This window comes from Mizuhopecten yessoensis, unplaced genomic scaffold (genome assembly GCF_002113885.1).
Source record: "Mizuhopecten yessoensis strain PY_sf001 unplaced genomic scaffold, ASM211388v2 scaffold716277, whole genome shotgun sequence".
In the NCBI taxonomy this organism is placed as follows: Eukaryota; Metazoa; Mollusca; class Bivalvia; order Pectinida; family Pectinidae; genus Mizuhopecten; species Mizuhopecten yessoensis.
In genome coordinates, this window is record NW_018480036.1 from 353,823 (window position 1) to 379,218 (window position 25,396).

The following is a 25,396-nucleotide window of genomic DNA, read 5'->3' on the forward strand; positions in this document are numbered from 1 at the left end:
AAAAAATATAATTTCCTATTGTTGTCTTCTTTCAATTCGACTTGTCGATGTAGATTAATACGACTCAGAAATGTAAAACGTTTCTCGATTATATGTCTTTCCCAAACAGAAATTGTACATAGTTTTATCAGATATATTGATTTGCTTCGCTTTGTTGACTGTAAGGACTTGCTTTCGCAAGTGCATGTGCTGGTGCAAGAGGCGGTATGTTGGTTAATCTGTTTCCATTCGATAGCAAGAATAATGTTATGCTGACTTTATAGTGCTACCTCACTGATATACCTAGACAGGATATGATAGTATATATTCATACGTAATAAGTTGGCGAGCGCACCTTATGCACTAATCAAATGGTCTGATTTTAGACAGTTCGAAACGAATCTTATGATGTGCCTAATATAAAAATAAACTTTTTTTGTACAATCAATTTGTCAAAGATTTTTGAATAGTTATCTGAATTAGTCTATAACACAGGACTGGAAAACTTAGAATATTTGTAGTAAAATCAATTTTTAGGAGGCACGGTAGTCTACTTTGCTCCGCGTGTTCCAGTCCACTCAGCTGTAAATGAGTACGTAGTTGGATAGTGCTGGAATTGTTGAATGCTAGCTGTTACATTTGTAGCGCCGAAATGGCAGCACCGGCTGTATGCTCCCCATGGAGTTGAGAAAGATATTGGCTGGTTGCAAAGGCCATATTACCACGAATAATCATTTGTGAAACGCTTTGAGACGACCTACGAACTAGGTTGTGATAAAGCGGTATATTAAAACCTTGCATTATTATTTTATTATTAGAAATAACTGACTATTTCGCTGTATACTTTCGTGCACTCCTTTTTTGTGTCTGTTTCTCAAAAAAAAGGCGATGTTAATAGTATGTGTAAAGTACTCGGGTTGGGTTGAGCAGTATCAATGAGACATCGGTTTAAAGTCTAAATATACATTGTAAATACTGCATGACGACATTTATAGTGTTCACATGTTCCGATATCATCCTGACGCTTACTGATATCATTTGAGTACATTCTGAAAGTGCTATTCTAACCAGTATTTACTTAAATTAAAGCCCCGTCTAACATATAATAAGAACAGTCTATATGTTTGTCTATGTCGCCTTGTCATTGTGCAATTAAATTCCATTTACAGTCCACATAAATCGTCTCAGCCCGTCGTAACGTATTAGATTCCGACACACTCGTTAAGAGAATGTAACATGCCGAGTGTTTGATCGATCTCCATCCTATTACCGAACAAGTCAACAACAGCATATATGTTTTGTGTACGGTAAGATTTACAATAAGGCACAATGTTGTATTTATTTCAAGCTTTATATTTTCAATGTCTATTAGGACTAGATGTTCCAGTAACCAGCCAATTTTCCTTCACCACTTGAAACCTCTTTATTCCATTTTCTTTCCTTCCTTTTCTGTGTTTTTGGGCTGGTTCACTAGGCTTCCGTCTTCAATTTTTGAGGTTTTCTTATCCAGATATAAAAGTATCACATAATTATTTTGTGGACAAAACTCATCCTCCATCCAACATTTTGTTTTTCTTCCTTTTGTTTTCTTAATGTACAGGTAGGTTACTTTTATGGAATCATTTCCTAATGGTCGTGCTTTTGTGCGTGACACTGTAGGAGGTAAAATGTTGATCCACTGCATTGATATCTTTTATATGTGTACATATTGCCGATATGGTTCTTATATAAGAAGTACTGTTTTTACTTAATGAGATTTGCCGACTGTATATGAACTAAATGATGCTTTATTCATTGTCGCGTGAACCTTTTGATTTTCTCGCCTGTGTTTGACAGTACCTGGAACTTATTTTGTTACTGAAAATGTTAGAACTTACTCAAAGGCATGCTTTTGTGGTAGTATATATGTCAACAGAACTACGTCAAATGGAATATTATGTTTGTCTGTTTCAGAGGGGCGAGTTTTAAAATGCACCTGCTGGCATAAACGCCAAGGACACTAAGTAAAAAACGGAGGAAAAGACAAAGGAAAGATGATATGCAACATGCATTTTGGTGATCAACATTATTGTCCAAACTGCATTATTGACCGCACCCGGCACTTCAAATCAACCGGCAACCGCTACAATGCTGTGAGGACCCTAGCGACCGTTGCTTTGGAGACCTCTGATCTTTTGTAACACATTCATCTACAGTGTAATGATTGATGCCATTAGCGTCTTTGACGGATAAATCACAAGATGAAATTGTCACACGCATCCAGATACATTGAAAATACGCTATTGCGTTTGAGTGGCAAGACGTATATTTCTAGGCATTACATGTATTAGCTGAGACAATAGATTGTAATATCGCACTTTATAAAAAGACTAATTGTTATTGTATATGAGAATCGTGTGTCTGAGAAATGAATCAGCCATATACATAAAACAGTGAAATATTACCACGATTCATACACACTCATATCGATCAACGTCTCAAAAAGGACATTTGACCGGTAGTTCACACGTTGGCAGAGTAATGAACTTATCAGTAAACTGACCGTTACAAATACATCTTTTGACTACATTACTGTGTCATATCGAATGAGGACGACACCCGATCTGTTCATAAAATAATAATTTTCCGAATACGTCGTATTGTGTTTTACTAAAGACGTATTGTATACTTCTTGGTTGTTTGTGTTCTCCAATACACAGTTGCCGTGTTACTGTGTCGGGTGGCCTCTGTGATGTGCTGCTTCATATTCATTAAAACGTGTGTATAAATGTGTTGCACATAACACATGTAGACTTCTCTAGGAGAGGATATTAAAGTATGAGGACAGTGCTCCAGTATACGTGAACTACATTGTGATTGCCATAATTGATGAGTTCCAAGTACATATAGACTAACTGCTGAATTGGGACTTGAATCACAAAGCCAATACCTTGCATTTACTATTGTTTACAATTTGGACAGAGACCAGCCGACTTGTGATATCTATTTTTCGGTAACGATGGACTACAGGATCACCTGCTTGGTCCTAATACAGGTAAGCCATAATTTATTAATTAAAGTTTTTACACGTATTCGTAGCAACAGTGAACTCTGGTGACCAGCAACGTTACTCCGAAACGTATGATCGGATAAATACAACGATGAAATAACAATTATTCACTTGTGTTTTAAGGATACAGTTTCAGAATCGAAATGTTTTGGTCAATTTACTGCATTATTAAGCACGAAGTTTAACTCTTTAAATGAATTATGATAACAGCATGAGTGAAAACCTTTAGCGGATATACAGTTGAACTACGGAAAACATTGATCACCGCAGTCTTTCACCAAGACGGCCGAGGTTCGATTCAAAGATTGGAAGTGAAACGATTAAAGGTTCACCAGCCCGAACACGTATGGTTTTCTCTCGTTATCTCCGGTTTTATAAGGAAGTAAGACCATCGGCGGTCTACCATCCCGCCCAAAAATGCATTTATATAAGTTTATTTATTCATTGAGTTCTCAACGGCCCATCAACACAGAAGATATTTTGAGTGCCAATTAAAGGTAGATAAAACACGTAAAAGGTTATGGCATCTAACAATAGATACATTAAAAAGCTTGACTATCGAAATCAAGTAGATTATACAAGTATACAAACAGATGTATAATTATCCCTTAGTGAGTATCGTTTTTGTAGTAGGATTCCCCAGCTTTGCATTATCGCTGACACACGCATACATCAAATGTATACATGAAAAGACCGTGTTGTTTTCCTAAGAATATATAAAGGGCCATAAATCGAATATGGTAAAAATTAACATTATTTTGTACTTATGTCACTGCAATATTTCCACGTTTCTGACTTTCAGTTCTCGAGATATGATTTCTCTATGTATATTTAGGACATGGGTTGATATCTTACTTATAACAGCAATTTAATTGGTGATTAATTTCCATTTGCTTGTGTTGTCGAGCCATTAAAGCTATTTTTCTATGAGAGCTATATAATTCATGGGCATTCATGCGCGTATTGAGTGAACACAAACTTATTATATTGTCACTGTTCTGATAACTTGCAACTAAACAAGAGTAGGTTCGTTTCAGATTTATTTTCTCGATAACGTTTTACTTGATTGTAATTAAAATGGTATTTACAGTTGTGAAAAAGTTATGTATAGAATCGAGTTTCAATTCGTTTCATCAAGATTGCTTGGAAATTTTATGTAAATACAAGTAAACGATGTACTACTGTAGATTGTTTGGGAGTAGATGCTGTAAGAAACCGTCATTGAAATTGTAAGTTATCATCTTAACACTGTAATAAATCTTTAGGTATCTCATCAAAACATCTGTTTCCGACATGAAGAAACGTATATCCTCGGGAACTTTACCAACCCGATAATGCGTTAAAATATTTTAAAACAGATATAGTACAGACGCGCATACCATGGAAATAAAAATAACACGAAGCTTTGCGTGTTCAATTTCAAATTGCTTACATCGATTTTCATTTTTGTCTATCCGTTTACGAATCGTATCTAATCACCCGACAAACAAAACATAAAATAGAAGAAAGTACGTTGATGGTTTCTGAAAGTGAACATATTTGACACTGCCTATTCATGTCAAGAATGACTTCATTAATGTTTAACTCATTCACCCCTGCAATTTCAAAATGAACTATTCCCACCTTTGAATTGGAGGAGTTCAAATTCATCTTCAGGGGTGCATGAGTTAAAGCCATTAGACATTTACTAAAAGCTATCAAAGTGGACACTAGATACGTTGTTGCGATACATGTATAGACACAGTTACTGTAGTTTTTTAATAAAAAAAATAGTAAAGACGTATCAAAATAACTAAGTCAATAATTTTGATAACTATCTTCCATTAAAATCGCAACTGTACTTATAGCTATTTAACTGCTGTTATTTTTCCAACTCAGAGGCCAGGATTTAATTCTTTAATGATTTCACTATCTGACAGTTCTCGCACTGCACTCCATGACGTCACAAACACATACATATAAGTTCTGCAATATAGTAAATGTACTTTCGAGGTACAATTTTTATAAAGTCAATAATTGATGCTATGCTATTCTAAATGTCAACATATGATTACAGGCTTAACTTAATAATCAAAATATAGCAATTTCACGCGGAATATATTTGATAAACATACCCCTCTACCAGCAACGCAGATTGTGGGGATAGCTGTAGTCAACTTGTCGGTATTATCGTCGGACAACTCTCAGTAGATTTCAAGAAAAAAACTTGTTTAGAAAGGACAACGTGAATCTGAGCAATTGCTATTTATATATATGTTTCGACCCCCAGTCTTTTCGAAACCTGTCGGAATTACAATGGTATTGAAGTGACAGGGGATGAACGTTACATCATATCGCCAACGTTTTAGTTTTATGATTTTCGTTGACCGTCATGCCTTTTGATTTACTCATACAGGACCAGGTTCTTCTTATTCTTTGGGGTTCGGGTGATGGGGGGATTATATATGACTTTTATTTTATTTTATTTTCAACACTTAAGAAACCCTTTTCAACTTAATCGTGTTGCCCCGGATGAAAGAGCGAAAGAAAGAGTATTAAGGAGGGATGAAACTAGAGTACTCAGAGAAAACACACATGGGAGGGAAACATCAGGAATAAACTGTCGAAGAAAAGGCTGACGTTTTTATTTCAGGATTCAAGATGGCTGTTACAATATGTATTGCTTCTGATTTACTGAGACACATAAAACAAGCAGGAGTTTTCTTGTGAAGCGTTTGTTGTCGACCTCCCATAATAGCAGTAGAATTATAATTGATATAATTTTACTTTTGTATCTTTTAACAGTTAGTTAATTGACATTACACATTTTAAAGAAATTCCACGAGTTAAATTTTCGCTTAAAACGGTGCACAGGTATTTCAATTGCAGCGTGTAATTTCGATAGCATGAGTTTTATAACATACTTTTAAAGCTAATTTTTTTGTATTGTTTTTATTCTTTTGTTGTTATTTTCAGAGGTAAATACAGGGAGTTATGTTTTGCAAAAACTGTTAAAAAAAATTGGAAAGAAATAAGCATTATATGAATTACAACGTTTAGACAGTTATCGATGAATATAAAACACAGCAATCGTAAAATAAAAGTGGTAGAAAGCAATGTATATTAGCATTCAGCATGCCGCATTAGAAAATACACTGTTTCAAATACAAATGTAGTATATATGTATACCCAGTCTCTGGTGTATCAGACATATATTGGCCTTTTGTACAACATCCGAACATAGAGTTATTTTGATGTACCTCTCATGTGTTTATAAACCTGCTTGTATATGTGAGTAGTCTTCAAGCCCACTTTATTGCTGTTTGCGGAGATAGTGGTGTGAGATATGTAGATCAACAGAAAGACAAGTATGGTCTTCTATTGGTCGATATGACCGATTTAACTTTTTGACTTCAGCTTTTAATATGATGAAAACTTAATAAAACAAAACCAATATTGATTTGATAAATTAGAAAGCATATTTCAGAATAGGCTTCTATCAAACGTACAGAATATAAAACATTGTCTAAGCATTCCAATAATGCTATTACAATAAAGCTCGGCCATTAGTAAGGCTGTACTGGCTGTATTTCTATTAGCGTTGTGTATACTATCAAATACGTCTGATCGCCGATGAAGTACTCGTATCATTTCTATGGACACGCTTTTACCGATACAAGCCTCATCAGTCAGCGCGACAACTGCCAAGGACCCATTCTGCCACGTCGTCAGCCGAATGCGAATGTCATAATTGGAGATTAGATGCCACTCTCATTCTTATCGTGAGAAGTTCAAAGAAATATTCCATACGACTGATTTTCCATCGCTATATAGGTTGTCTGATCACTTGTCCTCTCCCAACATCTGTTTTATTTCCCATTGATGATTTTAATTTAGTGAAGATTATAAACTTAACTTCCATGTAAGATTTGACATATACTTACTGGCTGGATCATATTCACGAGAAGGTCGGTATAGTGTGATATTGATTCGATCCTACTATTTTTAGAAACAAGAGGTCAATATTCATTTTACATGTATATAAAGTCATTTTTATTGAGACGTCACAATGCTTTTTGTCAATGTCAAAAGCAGTACTCTCCTCCGTACGGTTTTAATACGTTGCATCTATTTAACGGAATAAAACATGATTAAGCATCTAATAGAACAGTTTAAGACTTCATCTCGGTCAATATCACTTTCTCGGGTCTATATAACCACATATTTACCTCAAGACAAGTCCATAATTGATAAATATTTGAGCACATAAACAAAATTCACAAATGTTCACGTTACAATTGCAAACGTCAACAATGATGACTAAAATGTAAGAGTAAATTAAGCATTGAACTGTTTTTGAATGGTATTTATGATCTTTTTGAATGACACAGTTTTGCAAGCAAGCAACATAATGCCCGCTAGCGCATTATGCTTTGTTTTCTTGCAATTCTGTGTCATTCAAATAGATCATAAATACCATACAAAAACAGTTCAATACTTATATTTACGTTTTCTCTGCCTCATATGTCCTTTTTTTAACTTATAATTGATATTTAAAATTAAAAATGCCCGCCTTATCGATAGTCCACACAATTTCGTTCAATAGTTTGAACAGCGTATTGTCGCGTGCTGAGTACAAACAAAGTAGTACTTTGGAATTTTAACAAACACTTCAATTTTATTCCACAATTCAGTATCAATACAATTGCCTATGATATGTCTATATGGTGATTTAAGTTTATCAATAGAACTTTGAGCTGAAAGTTAGATTTGAAATTGTTTCGATTTTCCCCCGGAACAAATTTCGCGCATGGACAAATACAGTGAACACCGTAAATCCGACCTTGCCCTCCACGAGGGAGTTATTTTGGGAAGTTAATTCGAACTTTTCTCTTTGCTCATTTTGTGAAGAATCCTGGCGTGAATGTATTTGTTGATTGTATGGGTACCTGACAACAGTCGGTAGATTCTATACCATCCTCGTTATTTGACATGTCGTCAGAAACTGAGGAATGGTGGATGCGAGACGCGTGAAACTGATAGCGTTTGAAGTGATTGATCTTGCGACGGAACACAGGTTCTTTACAAATGTCTTAAATGTTTATATGTGCTGTGACTTATATCAGTAGGTCTGTAACATATGTGTCAGTAGGTCTATAGAATATGTGTATTTTTCAGACATTTGTAACGAACCCCTGTTGATCAGTGCAGTGTAACAGACGATATTTCTGATAAATTGCATGAGCGTAAAAATTGTTTCCATTGCCGGCATTGGTGATTTCAACCGATGTGCATTTTGTACGATATTGCAGACATTGGTCTTATTTTCGTTGTAATAAAAGCGGTTTTTTGTTTTTGTGTTTTTTTTGCACATAAATTTACAATGGCATTGTCAAATCTCAAAAATCCCAGCGATATTTCAGGAGCCGTCATGTTTATTTATATTGGATATTGTAGTTCCGGTCAGTGTTGTATTAATACGCTAAGAATTGTGTCTCGTGATGCATGGTAATTAAAGTCCCATCAACGACACAGCTTTCAAAGAGGCTATATAGTGACAATGCCATGCAAATGTAAATATATGATAATAAGGAGCTTGTTACCCGGTATCAGCCGTCACAATCACTGCGGTCAGAGTCAGAATATTTGTGTATCCCAAAATCTCGTACAGTGACCTACGGAGGCTTTGGGAGGGTTTCGGCTACGTTGTGGAATAGCTTACCATCTGCTATTAGAAAGTCAAATACCCTGGTCAAGTTCAAGAGGGACATTAAAACTCACCTCTTCACGTCTGCATTTGTAAATATCACCCTTTTATTTGTTCAATTATGTTCACATTGCTTGCTTTAAATGTATAAAAGTGATTGTAAGCCTTTGTTTTGTGTTTTCACAATTATAACCATTACTATTATCCATAAGTTGTAAAGCGCTTTAGAGTAATTTTACTAATTATATAGGGCGCTATGTAAATGTTGTATATTATTATAAGTAGAAGAGAGAAGGTAATGGGCTTTTCACGTCTATAGTATTGTTCCGAACATCAATTGCTGACAATATTTGCCTATTTTCAGTCTTGACCAAGCAGAAAGTGCGGTCCGTAACGCTAAAATAATTACCTAAATAAGCATTCTTGTATAATTTAATAAAAAAAACACCGGCGTATGTTTAACCATAGGGAAAATATTTCGAAAACTTCGAAATCAAAAGGCTATGAAGACCAATACAAGAAACCGTACAAACAATGGAGCTAACAAGGTGGTCGAAATATTTCGTTTCGTTCATACTACGAGCTTGTTCGCAGACACATGTAGTAATCGGAACACAGCGCGGATATTACTACAGTCAGACGACAGTTGTAACCTCAAAATTATAGCTGTCAAACCAAACGTTGTTAACCCTTATATGTCAATCTTTAAGCTATGTTAATATATTGTTACTTAAAAATACGCCACTGAGACCGCTGGCAAACAAAAATACAAGTAGAGAAGAACAATGATGAACAATCACATCGGTACGATTGTAGTTTAGAAGCATTAAGCTGACAAAAGTCTCATCACCGAATATCGAAACGACCACAATTGTGTGCATGTTAGGTTCCTATGAGTTTGGGTCAGAAACAATCGGAGGGACACCGGCAACATTTAAAGCTCCCGGCAACCCGTGCGGCGTCTAAAAATCCGCTGATAGTGGCTGATAATCTCCCGGCGTCCGTAAGGTTCCCCGGCTTGCCGGTCGATTTGGCCAAAAAACTCATCGCCCGGGCGCCTTATCGAAAATCGGCGCAAATGTGACTGAAGTATAACTAGGCCAATGCAATTTAAAAGTAAATTATCAATTTAGATCTGCATTATCATAAGGAGGCAAGCACACCAAAGCATACACCAACACATACCCTGTCTCCTGCATACACACACGCAAGCACGCATACAATACACACATGGAGGCACGTCCTTAAACGACCTTAACTGTTAATAGAACGTTAAACAAAATAAAAGCAAAGCAAACATAAAATGGGAGATGATTCCGTGAATGAAACGTTAAAGGTATGACGTCATAACAGCATGAGGTCATCACGTGTTGATATGACTTCCATTTGAAAATGGTAGGGTTATAAAATGGCAGTGCCTCTTAGATGATAACATCAAAATACAACACATGAACGTCATATAACGGTATCAGGCGCATTCAGACCTTCTTCGTTTCAGCAAAACTGCTCTCTATACCTACGCTTAAGTTATTTGGTACCAACATTCAAAAACAATATTTTCCTGTATAAGAGGTTTGATCAAATTTAGACAATTTGGATATTGTTGGTTTTCGAAAACCTTACAGACAGCAACAAATTGAAATAAAAACTTTCATCATGAAGGTACCCTACTCTATTGTCTTGATATTAAAAATCTCCCAAAATATTGAATACAAACAATCAACCTTTATGTCATGAGATCAAACTTTAAGTCGTGAGATCATACTTTATGTCGTGAGATCAAACTTTATGTCGTGAGCTCAAACTTTATGTCGTGAGATCAACCTTTAAGTCGTGAGATCAAACTTTATGTCGTGAGATCATACTTTATGTCGTGAGATCAAACTTCATGTCGTGAGATCAAACTTTGTGGGATCAAACTTTATTTCGTGAGATCAAACTTTATGCGGAGGCTCACTTTGCCAGACTAATTAAGAATGATATCGGAGCGACAAAACAAACATGTACTCCCTCAGCACTGGCATGCACGTGCTCGTCCCGATTACGTCAGGAAGCAATACGCGTGGGCCAGACACTATCTAACCGATAACAATTCCATAACAATGCAAACATCTGATGTATGTTCTTAACGAACCCTGTTTTGTAACCTGGGGTATCATAAAAGGCTCAAGCGCAATTTACACAGGCAAAGTAACGAAAGGTCACCAAAATAATACTTGTATTTTATTGCGTCCGTGGTCCGTCTGTCCATAAACAAAATCTTGTTAGCGTTATTTCTTAAAAAGTACTGGAGGGATTACACAAGAATGCTTATTTAGGTAATTATTTTAGCGTTACGGACCGCATAAAAAATTCTTCAAGGGGCTAATTTCGAAACAAAGATTACCGACAGTCAGCCATTTGAATTTGAGAGCTAAGGTTTGTAAGCGCTATTATTTTGGACTGATCTGAAAACGAAAAGGCGGACAGGCAGCCATATTGTTATAATTTTAGTTATTGCTGTTTCTCAGAAAGGACTGGAGGGATCTTTCTTAAATTTGATATGTAAGTTCCCCTTAGTTCATATGTGCACATTTAAACTTTTGAGACTGACCAGATAGACTAGTTGGCTTTTGGGATATCTTGTTCCAAATACCCCTATGATCTTGGATTTGTATTTTATTCGTCGATTGTTTTTCGTCCTCTTAATATACCGATATAACTGATAAAGGCAAATTTTAGAAGTGATCTGTTATCTGACTGCATAAACAATGAGAGCGCAATTGCGAAACAAACACGTGAATATGAAGGTCGTATGGTGCGTGTGGCAACATCACTAGTTTAACATTTCTGCTGTTGGGCACTCGTATTGTATGTTTACTTGCACAAATGAAATAAATGTCAGAAAGTCAGACTAAACACTATGGGGCGATTGTGGCCTTACAACAAATTACGCTCCATACCTTTCTATCACATACATGTAACACGGTAGGGTGTGGAAGCTGCTGCACACACTTGACTGTGCATGCTTGCCATTTCTAGCTACCACTGCTTTCCTCCATATAGATCGATCATGTAGGAACGTCATGAACGCTCCCCATGTTTAATGTGACTGTGCATCACTTACTTAAGCCATGTTGACATAATCTATTTGTCATAAGTCTGACAGACCACCTACTGCGAAGGAAGGTTTAAGATGGGGCATGCTGCTGTGGAAGCAGCAGTAGGGAGACACAGAGCTTCACAGGTAAAACATGCATTGCCGAAGCAATAATAAAATATGGAGCGATATATTCTCAACAAGCCGATATAATCTTTATAATAAACATATTTATAAACATATATATTGTGTTAAATAAGTGATGCATACGAGTATGCTGCAATACGTTTTGGTGAAGTAACGAAACATGCCCAGATGTAACCGGCAACCGGGTCAAAAATGGTAAATTGTGAGCAGTTCTACGAGGTTAATGTTTTTGTCTGCCATCAGTTGTCATACACCGCGCTTATCACTTTCAGCTAAATGAGAGTTCTCTCTCCCACACTTCACTGAAATATCCCCTGTCTTACCTGTTTAGTATTTCTATGTCACCCTAAGGTACGACAAATGACACGCAGAAAAAAACAAAACCATGAAGCCATGGAAGCGTTTAGATATAACGTCATGAAGCTCTCAACGTGAAAGGTCAAATTTGAACTCAGAATAACAAATGCAGAAAACCATTGCTTATAAACGTTGTATTCGGAGAATGGGAATAAAATAATCATTCCCTACCTTAAGCGTGTAATAGACATTTCCTATCATCAGGTAATACGTACCTACAGAAATCACCACTCGGGTTGGAAATCTCATTGTCATACCTTCAAGGTAGGGGAGGATTCTATTCAACAACAAGTAAGTTGTTATGTTTAAGTGAGTCCTTAGTTATCATGTCATATTCCTTGCATATTTATATAATTTGGAATTAATGTCTTGAAGTGCTACTCCCGAACAGTCCGTACTCACAATCATTAATTACAACAAGAGCGCCATGCCCCTAGTGCTGATGCACTAATCAATAGAAATAGAAACACGTTGAAGTATTGATGGATGCATACGAAAACATCTGTTCCCGTTTGTTTGCCAGTTTAATTGGCGATGAAATGTAAATATGACCTCCTCTACTGCTGCCTTTTTGAAATACACATAATTCCATAAACTGCAATTTATTTTCAAGACATTATTGTAGCTTCTGATTTGTTATTGATATACATTTTCTCTTTAACATTATGATTCGTTTAACTAGTACGGTTAACATTGTCAAAACCAAAGACAGATAATCGATAACTCTACCCACTCTGATTTGCTGATTTCTTAATCTGTGAACAACAAGTGAAAGACGGTCGCTTTTCCTATATAGATTTGCCTGGTATTATCTTAGCCTATGTCAAAACGACACCATGCGGGACCGTACTATTTAAGCAAATAATATATTCCTTAATTCCCTGGACTGTATGTTAAAGGGTAACCAAATTTGAATAATAATTTACTTACTTCCAGTAAATTATTATCCACATTTGGTTGCCCTTTAACATACGGTCCAACTGCTAGTGTCTGTAATGTTTAAAATTATCATTTTAATACCTATTCAGATAATACAAGTTCTTTCATGTCCCTATTGCTATGATACTAAGCACGTGTATAATTCGTACAATATTTTGCTATAGTGACAGCAATACATATTTATTCATTATTAGTTACTTATAAGTATAACTTAAGAAATGTCTGAGTCTTGTCTCAATTAAATCGTTTATTTATAAATTTATAAATAACCATAATTTAAAAATTCAAAATATGTATCTTGATTAGGTTTGGTTGAATATATTGAATATAGAGTAGTGTCCATGTCATACATTGTTTGCCTATTGTATTTGGAAAACCTTGCTAAACTGCCTCCTGTTGTTCAAATGACATCGCGGGAGATATCAAATATGCATAAATGAAATGTTAAAGAAACGGGAAAAGTGAAGGAAAAGGAAAAAGGCGACATTGAAATCTGTTTGTGACAAGTATATTGGTATATACAACAAGGATCAGTAAACCGGGGTTTAATTTCATTCCATACATGATGACCGCCTCCTCTCCTCTAACACATATTTGAGAACCTTAGTCAATCAAGATCTTTTCGACAATCCCTAACATGCCCAGATACTCTAAGTTGCAACAACATAAAACATTCAATTGTCCTGTAGAGTGTAGATACACATGCATAGCTGGATGATACGAGCTTTTTGGGAGATGTGAAACCTTTTATTAAACAGAAAAATACCAAACCAATTTTAAGGAGAATATAGAATTATGTATAATAATTATACTGACTGACTGCAATAAGCACCTTTATAGAAAATATTAGACAATAAATTTGTTATAAATCAAATCATAAAACATTTGTGAAGTAGGGCTGTATAAAAATATACAGATTTCTTGAGAGATATATTTGCACCCTTTTTGATAAAATGCTAAAGTTAGATTTTTTTATTAGATTTCGTTTCGTGCCTCATATTCTTTTTCGTTTACTGTTTCATGACTCTTGTTTACCCTAATTAGCCGTTGAACATATGAACAAACAGGCAAACCGTAACAATGTTAGTTGTGCACAAGGAAAATATTGCATAGTGATTGAGGGATGTATAATATATTGCATATAAAGTAAACTGTAACTACATTGTTAACTGCCAACCTTGGCATAAAAGACCTTTGGCAATATCTATCCGAAAAGATGTAATTCCATAACGAGATATGAAATGGGCAAAAAGACCTCTGAAGCGGGAAGCGCGGAGGCAAAGGAAACACCAGACCATTATATGCAACATTTAAACTTTTAGATATCGACATATACAGATGTTTGGCGATAGATCTAATTTATATAAATATGTTAAGATTTGGGAAGATAGAAGGATAAGCAGACATTTAAAAATGCTGCAGCAAGTGAGGTAAAGTGTAGTAAAGAAAACAATGGGTCATTATATGGAGGATACACTACAGCAATTTGATTAGATAGAGGAAATGCTATTGTTCTTGATCGAAGACTCGTTTTCATGCAGGATTACAGAACTAATCCAAGATGCTAGTTATTGCCAAATGATGGATAACGATTCGATGTCTCTGCGTGCTACTAATGTAAAACAAAGGCTTAATCGCACATGCACGTAATGCCGAGTTAATCGGTTTATTTGGCACACTAGTTGCCTTGTTGTGATGGCAGGATTATGCAGCATTTATCATGCTATTTAAATAAGAGGATTCTGTTAAATCCATGAACACTGTTAACATTGCCTTTTGTCTTCGGAGCTGCAACATTTTAACTTTTTGCCAGCGCATATGATTTGTCGCTCTAAACAGATCATCACGATCAGAAACGGTTTACGTTACATGCAATTGGTTTGCTGTTGATGTTTTTAGCACCTCATACTTTTCACACTATTTGTATTCCTCTTTATGACTCGCAGATGAATTCTCGTCAGGACAATTACAAATTTAGCTGTCTACAGTTCCCCTAACTAAGTCAGGTGTATTCTATATATGTGACCTTGCTATCTAACACTTTAAAACAACATCAGGCTAAACGACTGTCTGCAATCTGAATTGAGACAGTAGCTCTTACACAGGACTGAATTCGATACGTGCGAGTGTGTTATTATACCATAAACGTTATATGCAGCACCGATTGTGTTGATACACAGTGTGATTAATATTATTTTGTGAAAACAATTATCTAGGGAGGTGATGCTTTTACGTATAATGCTAACATCTTGATAATTACTTCCCAAAAAGTATTTAAGTCGTTGTATTGGTTTTGTTTCTCTCGTTCATCATGTTTAGGATAAGAAAATCTATATTATCGTCTTGTATAGGATTTAAAGAATGCATAATGTAGCTATGTCCGTGAACATGAAACTGACGAAATTGGGTTGTCGACCCAGATGTATCTTTTGTAGTATATTTTAGTTCTATCAAATTTATCAGGTCTGTTGAACCAATGTTACTGCTACCAGTAAAGTCAGTTGTTAAAAAGCCATTATACTGACAGCAAGATTTACTTACCTTTCCTCACGCTTATCCATTGCATTTGCTAATTCTATTGAACTATATTTAGTCAGACAAATGTACTGATAGGCATATTTATCTAACTAGTATGCTGACTAACAACTTTCTATTTTGTAAAGGGGTTTTTAACGAGTTGATTCTACAGATGAGTGCTTAAGTTTTCCAAGTCAATTGCTAGTTATTTAATTTCGTGGTCTGATTTAATCAATTTATTCCAGACTTGTTTGTTACATACCTGGTAAATCTCACTACAGCGATATTACCAGTTTTCAGTCTATGAAATTCACGATCTTATATTTCACATTATGATAATACAATTTGTTGCATTATCTCTCTAGCCGAACCCATTTTGTATTGGTTGTTTTCAACTGATCAAACCCATGCATTGAAACAAGAACGGGTTCGAAGCATTGACGCGTCATTTTTAGCTATGATAACGTGACTACACCAATGAAGTTGACTTTCCTTTGTCACTTTGTCACAGAGTCTTTTATAATTATTCATTTTAAACTCCTTTTTACAAATTTCGAGACATTAACAAGAGCAATGCTTTCGCCTCGTTTATATTTAATAATAAAGAAATTCTTGATCGTAAGCTGTTTGGTGGCTTAGTGATGCACATTGTGTGGTGGTGCACAATGACATATATCTAATAATGTGCTACCATATTATAATTTTTAGAAATTAGATTACTTTGAAGCGCATGCTATATTGTGTATGACGTAAATTAATGCTTTCTTCATTTTTACCGCAATATCCTGAACATCTGGCTCGTCGGTATCAGTGAACCATTGTATATTAAGCTTAACATATTTCTAACGTAATTTACCTTCAGGACACCCTTTGTGTTCATACATTCATAGACAACTTTGCTGATGTTAAAATGAAAATATTAGCAAAAATGTCTTTTAGATTTATGACATACAATATGTATAATTCTTGTTCGTGTATATGTCGTAAACTCAGGGTGCCTAGAATGAGTACCATACAAAATGATAATAATTGATGTATTTTGTGAACGTCTAATATATTTTTTTTATCCTATTTGAGTTTTCGAGTAACGATTATAGTAACAGTAAAACGAAACAAAAAGAAAACAAAAAACTCTAAATTATCAAAACCTGGACATCGTAGTATGACACTTCGCCACGTATTAATATTCTAAATACGGACTAACAAGTCTCTGTATAAGCTGAAGTCAAGAATGGTTGTGATTGTTGAACCTTATTTTCATTTACATGTTTCTTTAAGCATTCATTATAGACGTGATTCATATACACGTTTTGCAAATTGCAAACGACTTTGCATCCGCGGGATTCTAATCAGAAACCATTGTTTTCTATGAAAAAGAAACCCGCAAAAGAAAAGAAAATATCCTTCCTTTTGCCATGGTCACTAGTATTAATGAATAAATCATTTAAGCAAAAATGCAAATATTTATTATAGCTCAATAACACAAGATTAGAAATGAAGTCTTATATTTATGTGTGTTGGTTCAGACATTAAATGATATTAGAATGATCTGTACTGTAGAGGACGTACAGAGGTACAATTCATTTTGTCTGTAACCTACATTTATCAGAACTGTACAGCTTCCTCTTCATACTCCATCAAGTGTGGGCAATTTCAGGACATCTACTCACTGATCACACGATACACTCCGGTCGACTCTAGACTAAAACGAAAGCTTGGAATGTTTATGATACAAAGTCATAAAATTGCCCTACCGTCGGCGGTGATAGATAATGATACTACACATTGAAGGAGGGGGTGGACTCTGGCCGTATTACAGTAGAAAGCTAGGGGCTGCCCACACAACGTGCCAGAAAATACCACCACTAATCCATTGACACACTTTATTCCAAAGTTAACCATTCCAGATGTTCCGCCCTTATATTAGGTATAATAGTATATACCAGCTCAAATGGTACAATAATGCTATCATCATCGTGTATACCCTTCAAATAGAAGTGCTGCATTTCTTCTCATTCAATATAACGCAGATTGTATATCACGTGCATACAGTATGATTGATGCATGGATTGAACACACATAATTAAAAAACATAACTTCAGTCAGAAACCTTTTCACCAATATTCGTATATATTTTGAAACTGTGTTAAAATCTTGAATTCGTTGCCATTTCATATCAGATTGATACAACTTGCCCTTAAGAGTTTTGCCTTCTATCTCCGCATCACGTTGGCGTCTAGAATAAGGCATACTATAAAACACACTCTTGTCTGGTTGGCTCTAAATTTAATTATCTGGTCCGGTTTCGTTTCATTTGGCTGGTCTCTGCTTTTGCGCTGGTTTGGTTTCTTCGATCAAAGATTATTTTTGATTTGTGTACCTTGTTATTGTATCAATGAATGATACCGATCGATATCGATTACTTAAAGGAAACATATGAAAAATGTCTTAAATAAGTCGACCGATCGTCTCATCTAGCATTAATCCCTTTCCCCCTTTATTTTGCTCTGATAGTACAAATTAAATTACAATGACGAATATAGTTATTCGTGTATAGTTGTTTTAATCAGATTTAACAACGAAGGACAGAAAGATTACCGTATGTAGATTTATGCGAAATTGAGTTATCGATTTGTTGACATTTGTATTGCCCTTGTGTCCTTTCCTGTGTTGATTAGCGGTTAAGCATATACTACTGTTAATATTATGATAAAATGATTGTTTCTGCTCATTGGAATCATATCCGTTTAACACATAGACATACATTATGAATAGAAAAAGTTGCCCTTGACACAGGATCATTCGAAACCAGAACAGACCAAACCAGACAATCGTTTTTTATATCATGCTCTTAAGACCCGTATCTGATTGCAATCCCAGATACGTTATGTGTTATACTTGTGCTAGAGAGCATTTGTCGATCAGTGCAGTTATACCTAAATGGTGCCTTCTTATATGCATGTATTAATACAACTGGTCACTGTAATTAGTTTTAAACAACTACGTATCAAAGGTTCATTTGATTTCCATATCTGGCCAGATCGACGCAATATATAAACATACATTTCGCTGTGATTGCTAATCAGTGGCGATATGAAATCAAATAGAGCAGGCAGACCGCACATGTGTCTTATACGGCTTATTGGATCACAACCATGTGAACGGTGCTGTATAATCAAGATCAATGATTGACAGAGCTAGGACAAGTTCGTGATTTCTGACGACGATAAAGCTACACGCCAGAAAGACTGGGCGAGGATAGTAACCTCGGGATCCAGAGTCTCTCATAGTTTCAGTGTTCCGTTACATGGTCTTTTGGGTGTCGTATACGACCGTAATTGTGTGTATCGTTTTTACTGTGCCTGATTGGCTAAACCTTCCGACGGAAATTGGTAATTTGGAATAGCTCCCGGTCGACCGTGGGTTCTAGTCTGTCTGGAGTGTTTAAGTCACGGATGTGCAACAACAGACGAGACTCAAGTTTGACTTCCCGACACGGACAAAATAATAAATATTTATTTAAATGCACATCATACATAAACAGCTTTTTTAAAAAAAGGAATGCTCTGAAGTTTGAAAAAAAATATTTTGGTTACGTATCTCACATTCGCATTGTCTTCTTAATGTAATGAAGCAGAATTATCTTAACATAATAAACTCTCCTGAAGGAATATAAAAGAATAAAATCAGTTGTGAATGTTGATCTACCGTAAAAATAACACATAGGTGTTCAGTAATGTTCATTGATCTCATGTTCCATATTTTTGACATATTTTAGCAAATGAGTATGATTTTATTTGCCAGCATTGGTTGACGAGCATCTGCAGTGAACTTTTTATTTGGTTCTGAGTGAGATGCATTTGGACACTGCGAGTGGTTGAAGTTGAGATTAAATGTACCCACTACATGTACATAATATAACCTGTGTATGTGCTCCATTTAAGTTGAAAATTGAATTAAAGTTTAACTTGTATAAAACTTATTTAGTTTGTTTTTACGACAAAAATCTACTCGACCTGTCGCTATGGGAGCAGTAGATCAACTTTAGACGCTTTCGTGTGCCCTAAAGCAATAGACATAAAGAAAAGCCCCGATTATGCAGGGAGTGGGGCACATTAATGGCATCTTACATCAACATACAGCGGGATACAGTGCGGTATTATTTCCCGTTACAGTGATAAGATATTGGCGAGTCAACATACAAAGACAAATTTCCATCAAACGAGCAATATAAATGTTTTAAGAATGTAAGTATATGTATTTAATAAATGTTTTATATGTTTCTGCATCCAAGTTGCGTTCGTACCAGCATTGTTCGTTCTCTGTATGTTGTTGATGATTACACGTACACGTCTATATCACAGTAATACAAGGTAGACCTGTGTACTGACTTACAGCATTGTTCGTTCTTTGTATGTTGATAATGATTACATGTACACGTCTATATCACAGTAATACAAGGTAGACCTGTGTACTGACTTACAGCATTGTTCGTTCTTTGTATGTTGTTGAGTTAATAATTACATGTACACGTCTATTTATATCACAGTAATACAAGGTAGACCTGTGTACTGACTTAATGTTAATGTAACTCAGTTCCTGATTGTGCGCCAAGTGTTCCTGCTTACGGTGTTATACCAAACTAGTATACTTCTACGAGTACTGTAGTGTGTATATGGTGGTACCAGGGCGGTGATACAGTATGTCCCTGTAATTAGCCATTATAGCACGATTATCTCGTTCAACAAATCATTGCAGCAAATAATGATAACGTCAACAAAATAGAATTAGTGGAAGAAAACGAAAATAGGTGGCACGTTATCTTAAAAGTTTTGGATTTCTTTGGTGATAGTTCGGTATGCTGATCTTTTCGATGATCATAGTAGAAAGCTCCAGCATAGATAGGGTTGGATTTATGTTCTGTTTGCTGCTACGTGTAGTGATATATTATTCTCCTGTGTCTCAAATAAGTGAGTGAATCATCTATGGTTTTAAGTGTTGGCTAAAGTTGTATATAATTGAGTAGTGGCGTTTATACATGTTCCCCAAGGCCCAAATAAAGACAACTATAGGCTGTTGTTGCGAAAACTAAAAACGCGACAGTAAATACAAATGTAATGGGGGGAATATTATCGGGGAACTTTATAAACGCCGACTAGCCGTTTGGACGATGTCACGTGTCTTGGCATGTTTTTGAGTGCAATCATAACAGCGCAATGTGTTTGTTTGACGTTTATAACGTTAGTACATCTACAATAATTGTGTTACATCTCAAATATGCTTGCATTGCACGCTAATTATTGTTGTTAAAAATGACGGTATTTGTTTCAATTTTAATGGCGTGTGGTCATATAAAAGGCAACCTGGCAGGTGTAGGATTAACAAAAATATATACCTGTTGTTACCCTCGGCATGTTTAAAGAGGCAACTAATTGCGGCAGCTCCGGCAGAATTGGGGTTTGTTTTGTTCTCACAACTTGGTGATAAGTACGGCAGGAAGAAATCTGCTACACCCTTCGTATCAGTTGAAGCTTTATACTCATTCTTTCTCAGGTGAATGTAACACACACACACAGGTGATTGCGCCTTTAAAATTTAGTAATAAATTCAGTATGCCAAGTAAGAATTACACAGCTGCTACGTCCTTTTAGGACTCATCTGTTATGCTAGGGGCTAAAAAGTTGTAAATCCAAAAAGGTCTAATCTGCTTTAGAAACAGAAGGGCATGGGAATAAAAACATTTGATTTATGAATTTCAAAACATTACAGTACTGATACCATGATTTGCATATTCTAACGCCTCACTTGGCAAAGCCTCACTGCTGGCCTTTGCGTTGAGGGTTCGCCCGGGTGAGGACAGTAAGTGGTTTTGTCCCACTAAACTACTTATAATTGGTACTAAAACTCACTTCTTGACGTGCACGTTTGAATTGATAACAAAATGAAATCTTTGACGAGGTATCATAAAGACATCACAATAAATTGGCCCTTAATGCTGCACTTATAATGTGAAGTCTTTTAACACAAACTAATTAACTAAAATACCATACAGCAAGATAAGCCCTAAATAATCGAAGGTTTTGGTATGTATTCTCTGCCAATAGTATTACATTGAAGAAACCAATGTTGACCTGCTGTTCAATTTCTAGCACTTTTCTTCTCTTTTTTAAGTACGCTTTTTTTTTAATCTGTCCTCCTAAACACCCGTCTTCATACATGTATATTCTTAATGTTGCAAGAACTCAACCGCGAAGAAGAAAACAAAACAAAGCCTGACCTGTTGTAAACGCAACATTGTTGTACATATATTTTGTCTCTTGTATGTAATACTGTGACAGACATTTCTTTGGTCTAGCTTTACTGTGTAAAATATGTTCGAATAATTCATGAATTCATTTTCATTGCGCTTCTATGAAAATCAATTATCGTTATTGAGTACGACAAACATTCATGTAAGGCTTAGTCGTTCGATCTATAACCCCCTCCCCTCAGAGATTAAAAGTACATGGAGTTCTACCTCAAATTCAAATTATGTAAAGAATAATTTAGAAATGTATTAATCAATAATAAACTTTAAACTTTGTAAGATTATTGAAGTGTTGGCACAATTTAGTCTTTTCTTGAAATGTAATCGTGAAATGTTGGCTGCCAGTGTGTCTGACGGAGTGCTGCAGCATGTGATGGCATTTCAATATGAAACATTGTTTACTATGTTTACAGTTTTGTAAAGATATCGCACCACATTAGAGATGTTGTGTTCATTGATTAACATTGAACATTTCAAAATAATTCCTTCTTCGACTTCAATTCCCCTTTTCTTACTAGATTAAAGTCTTCTACGCTCGCTCAGTCGATACACGGAGTCATGTGCACTTTTATAAGAAGTTATGTAACCTTACTGCTACTCTGCAGCATTGGTGTTGATCTCAATTGTTTGGTCTGTTGCACCTTTCAAGTAACTTTATTATTCTGAAGAAAGCTTAATGGAAAAGCATACAAAATACACCGTACATGTGAACAAAATCAAAGAAATAACGGCAAAAATCCATGCACGCAAAATACGTCATTTTGTGTATTTTGTGAATAAAGTATTTATATGCACACATACTTTAGTATTGTTGTGATGTATACGTTGTACAATATATCTCCACAATGGTTAAATGTGTTCGAAGATACAAAATAGACGTCGATGTCAATGTAACCAGAGCAAGAGGAATTCCTCTGTGTTTCTTTACTTGAGACGTTGCCATCGACTATAGCAACGCGTAAAGCAGATCTTAGTAATGGTATTACTATGTGATTCCTTTCAAGATGACGGGAAAAGTAATACGGGACTCATACAAATGTTATAATCGTCAATGCATTGAAACATTCACCATGAAAAACACTTGAAGTATATATTGTTTTCTATTACACAGCTCAGCTCTCGGAATAATGTCGGTCGAATGAATTATTATGTAATGTAATTATTGTTCATATTGTATCTTGTATGGATTTTCACAAACGTTTTTATTGAATTTCTGTTTTTAATAATTTCATACTGCAACGCAAAATATACGGACATATGACCTACTTTGAGACACCCGTCCATCGCTTTAACTAAACCGCTCTGTTTATAACATGACGTCATCGATTTACTCATTTGGTTCACAGCATGCATTTTATGAAAAACTTAAGAGTTAACATAACTCGAATTCGATTACTTGCAACGTAACCTAGAAATCAAACGTTTGGAGAAAAATGAACAAGAACTGGATTTGAGCATAACACTTTGACGCGTTATCGCGAAAATCCTCTACTCCTTGTATTGGACTGATCGTCTAGTCTTCAGACGTATAGCAGTAATGATACACCAAATGAGCTGATTTACGATTTATTACGATAGCGATATCGATAAGAGTTGGCAATTTCAGACTGTATCGACGTACAAACATGTATATTAATGAACAAAATATGACTGTTAACTGAATGCTGCAGATCTGATCTGGACCCTTCAATGGCCCCGGAGAATAAGGCATTACAGGATCCCCGGCACGTTAGTCGCCTCCTACAGTAGCCATGCATTGGAATGCACAGATCCTTAAAACAAAATATGGAATGTTCCCCAAGCAAAAGACAGAATTATTCGATACGTTCTATATACTGCATTAGTGTCATTAAAAACCACTGAAACCTCATATAAAGTGTCCTTCCTTACCATTTAATGTTGTTATAAAAAAGTCTATGCTTGGTATAAACATTATCGTACTTTTCATCTTCAATGTTTATAACATTCACAACATCACTGAATGTTTTCGAATGGCACATCATCTTAAGATCAAAAATCGATCAAGTTTCCTAGCCTTTGTTTTCTTATTAATAATCTGCCAAAATATATTTTACTATGATATTAGTGGTTTTGCATGGCAACATCCCTCTTTATTTGAGGTTCGCATAACCTAGGCATATGAATTAACTTTAAAGTAGTGGTCATTTCTTAGCACTCAGTTGGGTCTCTAAAGCGATTGACAGGTTATAAGTCCAGTGAGCTAATTCTATAAAGACATCAGCCTTATGCCTTATTTTTCGACTAGGTTAATCTGGCTATGTATTTTTGTAAAGACAATATATACAAATTACATATATAAGTTCCAATTTTGAACCAAGGTTTTTGAATATGTTGTTGAGGGGTTGACATTTCAGGTGACTATAGCATCTATTAGGGGGCTTGTTGAACCTTAAGTGCATAAATGTGCCTGCATTGTATATCAGTGTATCTGTAAGAAATGTAGTCCAGAATGAGGCAAATACAATCACATACATTCACATACGCACACATACATTACGAGATTATAGGCACGTCCTTAAATGACCTTGGCTGTTTATAGGACGTTTATCAAAACCAGACCAAAGTCATTGTTTCACTCAAAATGTCGAAAACGATAAATTAGATCACAAACATATGATAAGCGACGGGAGAGTATCTCAAACATATCTCTGCTTTATATTTGCTTGAAAATAGGCCGTAGATGTAACTCGTGTCACTTGACTTTTAATAATTAGATGTCTGCAAACTAGAATTGACACGTGGATGTCTACAGATTACCGTGGTATGATACTAGTCTAGCTGTCTCTGCTGGTATTGATTGACTTACAGCATGGATATAAAATGGATATAAGATAATCTTGTCATAATAAAGAGTAAAGTCAGTGTCCAAGGTTTATCTATAAAAGCAGGCCATTCGCTGACCGGTACATACTGCATGGCCTACATTGAGTACACTCCTGTCAACTCCGAAGGAATTCTATTATATCTGTTTCGATAAAAGCCTTTTGTTCCAAGGTATCCAATCATAGAACAATCAATCTCACTTTTGGTTTTTCAAGGTAATTTGTTTCCGAATATTTAATCAAGTCCGTAGTCATCATTAGTTTCTATTATTTATGAATGTCATATGGTTTAATTGTATAACCTCTGCAGGTTTGTGGAAATAACAGGCCTGCTGTATATCACTGCATGTCGTAAGAACTGTTAAATGTGGGGGCCTATGCAGAATCGGGGGTTTCTTCCTTGTATATTGCGAAGTGGACATTGAAGAAACCGAAATGTGTTTGCTTCCCCTATTGCGACACTTAAGATGCATATGTCTTCTGTTCTCTCGGA

The 25,396-nt window shown here is 35.6% G+C and overlaps 1 protein-coding gene across 1 annotated transcript in view; it reads left to right on the top strand.

Moving 5' to 3' along the window:
• Positions 1 to 2,655: 2,655 nt before the first annotated feature.
• The window catches only part of LOC110442538 (calcitonin receptor-like), an 82,440-nt gene continuing 59,699 nt past the window's right edge, over positions 2,656 to 25,396 (top strand). The window contains exon 1 of the mRNA XM_021486192.1: positions 2,656 to 3,013. Within this exon, the coding sequence (XP_021341867.1) occupies positions 2,978 to 3,013 (36 nt within the window). The 5' untranslated portion in view covers positions 2,656 to 2,977. The remainder of the gene's footprint in view (positions 3,014 to 25,396) is intronic.